This window comes from Stenella coeruleoalba (assembly GCF_951394435.1).
Source record: "Stenella coeruleoalba genome assembly, chromosome: 14".
Taxonomy (NCBI): Eukaryota; Metazoa; Chordata; class Mammalia; order Artiodactyla; family Delphinidae; genus Stenella; species Stenella coeruleoalba.
In genome coordinates, this window is record NC_137160.1 from 79,915,783 (window position 1) to 79,924,824 (window position 9,042).

General features: G+C 43.8%; 1 protein-coding gene across 1 annotated transcript in view; it reads left to right on the top strand.

Moving 5' to 3' along the window:
• TMEM233 (transmembrane protein 233) overlaps positions 1-5,548 on the top strand; it is a gene marked incomplete at its 5' end in the record, with an annotated part of 30,881 nt that extends 25,333 nt beyond the window's left edge. Inside the window, one exon of the mRNA XM_079942835.1 lies at positions 5,160-5,548. Coding sequence (XP_079798961.1) covers positions 5,160-5,300 — 141 coding nt within the window. The 3' untranslated portion in view covers positions 5,301-5,548. The remainder of the gene's footprint in view (positions 1-5,159) is intronic.
• Between the last annotated feature and the right edge of the window lie 3,494 nt (positions 5,549-9,042).

The following is a 9,042-nucleotide window of genomic DNA, read 5'->3' on the forward strand; positions in this document are numbered from 1 at the left end:
ATTTGAGTGGAAGTGTGAATTTGACTTAGTTTCATTATTAATCAAGAAATGTTATTTAGAGATTCTTTTTCACCTGTTAAAATGGCAAAAATAGATTGATAATATACAGTGTTAGCAAGGTTGTGGAGGAAAGGACACTTAAATACTGTTAGTGGGAATATAAATTTATATAGCTTTTTTGCAATGCGATTTGACTATGTCTCCAAATGTAAATATATCTATCCTTTGACTCTGTAATCCCGTTCCTAGGAATCCATCCTAAGAGGCTCAAATGTGTACAAAAAATATGAATGAGGGTGTCCACTGCAGCATATTATGTAACTGCCACAAACTTTAAATAACTGAAATGTCTTTTGGTGAGGTGTGACCATTTAAGTGACTACTACAAACCCATTAAAAAGAATGAGACAACTATACTTGCAACTTTTCTGAAAGTTTGAAGTTGTTTGAAAACAAAAAGTTACCCACCAAAAATGCATCATGACAAATTAAGATTTTCCCCAAGAATCAAGGATAATGCAATATTAGGGAGTTTATCAATATACTTTAAATCATGACTGGAGAAAGAAAACAGGAATGAGATAGACCCAGAAGCACTAGCTTGGAAAGCCTCCCACCCTATAACAAGTGGAAAAAAGCAACTTTCAGAACAAATATAGTGTAATACTATTCACATTTTTAACTAAGAGGAAAAGGAAAAAATGAAAAACTCTGAGTGAGAGAGAGAACCAAACTAGCTACGTGACTTTGGGCAAATCATTTTAACTTCTCTGTGCCTCAATTTTCCCATCAGTCAAATGAAAACAAAGCATCTGCCTCACTGGGTTGTTATGAGGACTAATGAGATAACCCTTGAAAAGTATTTAACACAGTGTCTGGTACATAATAAATGCTCAATAAATGTTATCTGTTACTATCATTTTGTCAAAGAAAAACTCAGAGGCCAAAACAACTAGAAAAGAAAAAATTTTATTTGAAAAGAAATACAAGGAAGTCCAGCCTCAAAATGACCAGCCAGCCAAATAAAAAGCACAGCACAAGTATTTAAAGGAAACAAATGCAAAATTGCCAAGGTTGCCAAGTTTTACATTAATCTGTTCATGATTAAAAAGCAAAGCAGAACAGTATCTTTCTCAAAAGATTACATATCCACAAAAGAAGTGACCTGTGTTTAGGCATCCATATAGCAAAAGGCAAGGACGAAATTCTTTGCCAAGACTTAGGGGATATACTCAAGGTTTCAATATCAGAGGGATGCGGGCTAGATAGACTAACCTGTTGTTCTTGGTTTAATCTCAGGATACAAATTGCTATTTCTTTCTCATGACTGTGATACATGATGTGCTTAGTGATAATGAAAACAGGAGAAAGTGTCAGTTGTTTTCCTTTCATATTATTCATGGGAAAAAAATCTAGAAGCAAACATACCACACTGTTATCTTTGGGAAATAGAATTGGGAGAAGAGCTTACTATTTACTGCATATGTTTCTGTAGCATTTGAATGCTTTACATGTTCACAGATTTCATTCATAATTTGTGAAAGAACTAAGAAGATCATATAAATTTTAAATATTGAAGCCATCCCTTGTTTCTTTCTAGTTCTTCCACAGCAGATGGGATAGTTTGCTTTTTAAGCTCTTCAGAAAAAGATTTATAAACCGTGCATTTTCTCTAAAAGCCATTTCTACCACTTCAGTCTGTAGCATCTGCCAGGAGACACTTAATATGCAATTCCAGTTGGGAGAGAAAAGAATTACAGCCAATGAATTGGGGAGGGGGGGTAATTAATCCTTTCCTGCTTCATTGTTAGATGATGACCCTGAAGCGCAAGCCCCACACCAGTGAAGTCCTGTAGAGTAGAAATCTGGGAGTTCTAAAATATCCCACCCTCATCCCTCCCCCCATATCCTTACATCTACCCAGCAGATTTACCCATGGGCAACCCCTTCTTCAAGAACCAGAGGAAGAAACGGATTCATTAGAGGACTCCTGGGGAGAAAAGAGTCCACAGTTAATACTGAAAGAGGCTTTTCATCTGTTTTTCAAGCTAACCATGGACCCATTCCTGGAATGACTCAACATCTCCCTTATGAGCCCCAGAGGGATGGTGAATTGCAGAGGGGAGGGTCACATACAGGATGCCAGACTGGCAACAGGTGATGAAGGTTGGGCAGGATTTGCTCATGTCTTGCACTCAAATCCCCCTTAACCAGGCACCAGCATGACTCTTCTGACCTGCAGCAGACAAGTCAAGTGGCCTGGGTAGCCCCCACCTCACCTGTGCTCATGGGCAATGCACAGATGTAGACACACCCTTCAACATGGCACACACTGGCTGTTCTTCCCACTTCCGTTGTCACTGCCGTTGAGAACATGAAACTGGCTTTTCATCCAAACAGCCAAGAGTTGACAATGTTTGTGGGGAGATTGGCGGGGGGTGTCTCATTATTTTTTCTCTGGTTACAGCAAAACACAAACATCACCAGAACTAATCTGAAAACTGGGTTTTCCAAGGTAGCATGATAGAATAATGATCATTTTGGGAGAGTCTGAATCTACGTAATTTTAAACTGATCATGAACTCACAATTTGGGGTTCTAGGATTCTGTGCACTGACTTTGATTGTGAAGCCTCTAAAACAAAGTTTCCCAAACTTGGGTCCCCAGATTCTATTCTGTCAAGGGGTAAAGATTGATCACCTGTAATTCTGATAAGTAGCCCAGATGAGTCTATCGCACACCAAGGATCTCAGCTTTAGAAGAAGAATAAAACAGGCAGTGGCAATTCACAATAAAAGGCAACATGTGTTGAGCATATATTATGTCCTGGACCGATGCTAACCACTTTGCCTGCATTAGCTCATTAGCACCTCTCATAGGAAGGAGGTGTTATTACTGTTGCTCCCAACTTACAGATGAGGACACCGAGGCTTAGAAAGCTTGGTAATTTGCTCTAATTCTCACAGCTGATAAGATGTGGAATCTGAACTCAGATCTCTCTGCGTTTAGAGCCCATACTCTGTGACACACTTCCTTGGGTTAAATCTTAAGGTGGTAAGCATCTTGACCTTGCAGGGTGTTAAGGATAGCTCTCTAGACCAAAGCTTTTCAGTCCTGAGACTGCCAAATACTGTGGCAGCAACCCAAGTATCCATCAGTGAATAAGGAGATAAACAAAATGTACTCTATCCATAAAATGGAATGTTAGCCTTAAAAAGGAAGGAAATTCTGACACATGCTACCACATGGATGAACCCTGAGGACATTACGCTAATTGAAATAAGCATAAAAAGACAAACATTCTATGACTCCACTCGTATAATGTCCCTAGCATAGTCAGATCTATAGAGACAACATAACATGCCGGTTGCCAGGGGCTGGAGGGTGGGAAGAATGAGGAGCAGGTGTTGAATTGAGGGCAGAGTTTTAGTTTGAGACGATTGATTATGGTGATGTTTGCACAGCAGTGTGAATGTACTGAGTGCCGCTGAACTGTACACCAAAAATGGTAAATCTTATGTTAGGCACATTTTACCACAATTTAAAAAAAAACTGGTGTCTGGTTCCTGCACCAGTTAAATCAGAGTCTCTGCAGAATAGGGCCCAGCTATCTGTATTTTTTAGAAATATACTATCCAAGTGTTTCTAATGGGCACCCAGAGTTAAGAACTCCAAGAATTCAGCGTACAGAATTCTGGAGCTCACCCTGCTGGCAGTCCCTGGCATCGTTGCACCTTCTCACTCTCTCATTCACACAAGAGGCCTAAAAGCAGGACTCGCTGGGAAAGGCGAATCTCCCAGCCTGTTGCTGACTAAGGTGGCTGGGTCCAAGCATTAATGGAAGGTCCTGGAAGCAGAAAGCTCTGTGGTATACTGGGTGCTTCTCTGGCTTGTAGTTGCCTGCATATGCCTCATTCCCCTTAAGAGTCGACAAAGAAGGGTGATTATTACTGAAGTACTGAGCTTTCAGGATCAAGAATAGAGTTCCCACGGAAACCTACAGTTCACGGCATGGATCAGGTCACTCTGTCCTTAACTTATAAGTGCATATTTCCAGTCTTATTTGGGCTGCAGCATGACTTTTGGGGAATTCTCAGCAATGGGAGTTACGATAAAGAGAGCTTATTAGAAGAGAGAAGAATGGCATCTGGCCTCCAGCTCAGCAGCAAGGATTCTCTGAGCACCTCTACTTTGCCTGGGACTCCAAGATGCCCTCAATGAACTCATATTCTTTAGGGAAATGGACGTATTCATTCAGCCAATACTTACTTCTTGAGTCCCTGCAATGGCCCAGACATTGCTCAAAGGGGCACAGAATCTGATTCTGGGCCTTTGCACAAGGATAATCTGCTGAGCCCAGTGATACCCTGCAGTTGCTGGATCATGGGGAAGCCTGGGGAACTCAGAGGAGAGGCCAGGATGGCTGGGACACTGGGGACGGGTAGCTGCTGTTTACCAACCAGTACGAAAGTATTCCAATATTTTAACAGCTGGGAAAGCTGTATGAGGAGGTGCCAGATGAATGGCAGCTTGGCTTGGGCAAAGAGGTGAACAGTTCAGCCAATGTCCCTGACCTTCTTGTGTAGGAACGGGCAATCTTTTTCTGTCGTAGACCAACTAGTAAATATTTTAGGATTTGGTAGACAGTATGCTCTCTGTCCCAGCTACTCAACTCCATCGTTGTAACATAAAAGCAGCTATAGACAATAGTAAATAAGTGGTTGTGACTGCATTCCATACAGACTTTGTTTATAAAAACAGCAGGCTGCATTTGGCCTATGGGCCATAGTTTGCAAACCCCTCTTCTAGTGGATGAGACAGATATACCCATTCATCCTTTCATCATACAAATATTTATCGCGCATCTTCTACATGACAAATATTGCACTGGGCACTGGTATACTGTGCTGAACAAGATGGAATGGTCCCTGCCCACAAAGCACTTAATGGGAGAGGCCAAATCAGTCTGTTCAATGTGCTACGGTAAATATTAAGATGAAAGTAATCAGGAAATACAGAAGAGGAAGTTAACTCAGACTGGGAGTTCAGGGAAGACTTCCTGGAGGAAGTGGTAACCGTGCCACCTGCTCAGATCAGCCTGGGAAGCCATATCTTTCCCTGTGGGTTGTCATCACCAGCTCTTCCCTTGTGTCCTCCAGTCTCTGAACAGCTACAATGATGGAGACATCGAAGGATCCAAGCGGCTTGGGAGGAATGCCAAGTGGGTGGCCTTCGCCTCCATTATTATTGGCCTTCTCATCATTGCTATTTCTTGTGCAGTTCACTTCGCACGAAAGTAAGTAGGCTTTTTTAATCCCTCCCAATGTAAAATGTCTTTTCTTTTTTGTTTTTTTTTTTTTAATTTATATATTTGGCTGCACCAGGTCTTAGTTGCGGCACGTGGGATCTTTAGCTGCGGCATGCGGGATCTTTTAGTTGCAGCATGCAGGATCTTTAGTTATGGCATGTGAACTCTTAGTTGCAGCATGTGGCATCTTTTAGTTGCAGCATGCAGGATCTTTAGTTATGGCATGTGAACTCTTAGTTGCAGCATGTGGCATCTTTTAGTTGCAGCATGCAGGATCTTTAGTTATGGCATGTGAACCCTTAGTTGCAGCATGTGGGATCTTTAGCTGCGGCATGTGGGATCTTTTAGTTGCAGCATGCAGGATCTTTAGTTATGGCATGTGAACTCTTAGTTGTGGCATGTGGGATCTTTTAGTTGTGGCATGCGGGATCTTTAGTTGTGGCATGTGATCTCTTAGATGCAGCATGTGTGATCTAGTTCCCCGACCAAGGATGGAACCCAGGCCCCCTGCATTGGGAACATGGAGTCTTAGCCACTGGACCACCAGGGAAGTCCCCTAAAATGCCCTTTCTTGAATGTCCACTGGAATCAACTAGGATAGGTTAGATTGTGCTTAGTAACAATCCCAAACAAAAGGTTTTGATTTTTCCTCACTGCTGTTCCATGGGCCTTGTAGGTTTGCGGAAGGTCTCTCTTCCACACAGTCACTCAGGGTCCAGGCTATCTGAAACTCCACCATCTTATAGCTGCTCTATCTAAAACAGGAGTCAACAAACTTTTCCTTTAAAGGGCCAGATAGTAAATATTTTAGGCCACTGTCAGCATCTCAGTTGCAACTACTTAGCTCTGCCATTTTAGCACAGAAGCAGCCATATCCAATCTGTAAATGGATGGGTGTGGCTGTGTTCAATAAAACTTTATTTATCAAAACAGGGAGCTGGCCAATGGGCCATAGTTCTCCAACCTCTGATCTAGAGCATGAGGGCTTCTCAAGCTAAGACAGGGGACAGAAAAACCAGAGAATCCCACGTGGGTTTTCACTGCCTCAGCCCTGGAGTGACACATGTCACTTAGGCTCATAATTGATTGGCTAACACCAGTCACATAGTTCGACCAAACTGTAAGAGAGTGAGATGTAGGGCAGTAAGTGGACTATTTAGGTTATTACTTGCTCTGCCTTAGCATCTAATCTGCTAAATGATTTGCTACATGACATTGCATCCAACTAGCCTAACTGTTTTTAGTTTAAGAGCAGAAGGGTCTCCACAGATGTTTGGTATTTTCCGTGAGCTCTCATCTCATAAAGAGATGGGTGCTGTTGATGTTTCTCTCTGGATTTGGACAAATTTATTCTGATTTCTCCAACCAGCTGAGATGGGCTCCCCCTGCTAGAATCAATGATACTTTCCATCAGAGGTTTGCCAGAGGGCAAGGTAGTGTGATGGACAACCAAGACCTGGAAATGGCAAGTACAGATTCATCTCTGTCTCACTGCGTAACTCCTAGCAAAACAGATAAGAACTCAGAAATCCTTTCACTCTTCTGTCAGAGCAGCACTGTTCCTCCTACACCGTTTCCCTCAAGCTGAGAAGATCAGTCTTTCTGACTTGGTTTCAGGAAGGGCCCACTGGGTGGATAAGAGAGGAGCGGCACACCCTTTAGCCTGCCAGGTCAGCCAACCTCACCTTGGCAACCAAGAGTGTAGTGGATGTCACAGTAGGTCAGCTTCCTAACAGGCAAGCCAAATCCATGAGCAATCGGGCAGTTGGGTGGAGGGGGGAGATGTCAAAATACAAAGAGTCATAAAGGAAAAAAATAGATGGCTTTGGCCAAAGAGAGGAGAAAAGGACACTAAAATATCAAAGGAACCTCAAACTTTCTTGCCTGCAAGATGGCAAATTGATGATGTTGGCGTATGAAGGAAAAGACAGTTGAAAGATAGATGTGAACACACCAACTTTCCTCTTAAGGAAAGCGTAATGTGCTTGTGTGTGTGAGCACAGGGCTGTGAGCTGTGGAGTTAATGGTGTGGGTTTGGGACCAGACTTCCTGGACACAAGTACCCCCTTTACCACTTACTTACGGTGAGACCATCAGCCAACTGCTTACCTTTCTCAGCTTCAGTTTCTTCCTCTGTCAACTGGGGATTATAGTAGCACCCATTTAATAAAGCTGTCGAGCTGTCGTGAAGGCTGATGAGAATGTGTATAGGTTGGCATCTGTTCCTTAGTAGTACAGAAAAGATACAAACCATTTATTCTATTATTACTACGGTTGTCAACATGACTGGGGGAGGACATCAGAGTTTAAAATGCTACTAAATAGAGTTCAAGGCTTTGTACACATGAGCCGAGCTCAAAGGACGGTGTTCCAGGGGAACGAGGCCAAGTCCTGGCCCGACTCCTGGGGACTTGTGAAAATACATACTGCCCAGATCGGTGTTTGAGCTAAGTGGTTATAATAATAGCAGCTGACACTGACATAGAACTTACCATATGCCAGATACTGTTCTAAGCTCTTATATGAATTAACCCTCACCGAGTCCTCACAGCAACCCCATGAAGTAGGTAGTATTATCCCCATTTTTGCAGATGAAGAAACTGAGGCTCAGAGAAGTGAAGTGACTTGCCTGCTGTCTCACAGCTAATAAGTTGTAAAGGTGGGTGTTAAGCCCGGCATAATCTGGCTCTGGAAACTGTCCTCGGCCAAACACCGCACAGCCTCTAAGCTAGCACGTCCTTTCTAGTACATCCGCTAACAAAGGCCAGTGGACGGCGCTCACCTTGTGGCTAACTCGAGAATTATTTATATGGTGCTGGTGCGGTGAGGTTCCAACCTACCACAAGAATGGGATGAGTTAGGGCCCAGGGTAGCAAAATCAAAAGGCTGCAGGGGTTAGGCAGGGAATGTCCACGCGTGAAGCAGCCTGGTTGCAGGACCAGGTAGGTAGCAGTAGGTAGCAGTAGGTAGCAGTGGGGGCGGTGGTGCGAGGAGAGAGTGCAGTTTATGGGGAGCAGCCAGCACTCTGCTCCGGCTACTCGTCACCGCTTGGAATGCAGATCTCATGGGCCCATTTTCCAGAAGACATTGAAAAGCTCGGTCTTCATTTAAAATCTGATTTTTAGATTTTTTTTTTTTCTTGCGGTACGCGGGCCTCTCACTGTTGTGGCCTCTCCCGTTGTGGAGCACAGGGTCCGGACGCGCAGGCTCAGCGGCCATGGCTCACGGGCCCAGCCGCTCCGCGGCATGTGGGGTCTTCCCGGACCGGGGCACGAACCCGTGTCCCCTGCATCGGCAGGCGGACTCTCAACCACTGCGCCACCAGGGAAGCCGGATTTTTAGATTTTGACAACCAGTTCACATTGTTTAAACACGTGGTGAGGGCCCAAAACAAAAAACACAAAAATCGCACCTGCAGCCTGGACATTAGCTACTTTGCAGTCTCCGGGGGACAGTTGGGCTTTCAGAGTTCAGTTTGCCTATTAGACACCATGCAAGAAGTTTTACTAGGGACGCAGAAGTCTTCATGTATGGGGACTTTCTCCATTCTTAATATAAATGTTTCTATCTGGAGATACAGCATTGATGTTTGTATGCTTGTGATTGAGGGTTTGTTAGTAGTAGTAAAGGACAGGAGAGGAAGTCCCCTCTCCACCCCTTCTCCCTGAGGGGAAGTGTTTCACAGCTGTTAGAGCCTGGCCCGCAGCAGGATTCAAATCCTAGTTCTACCACCC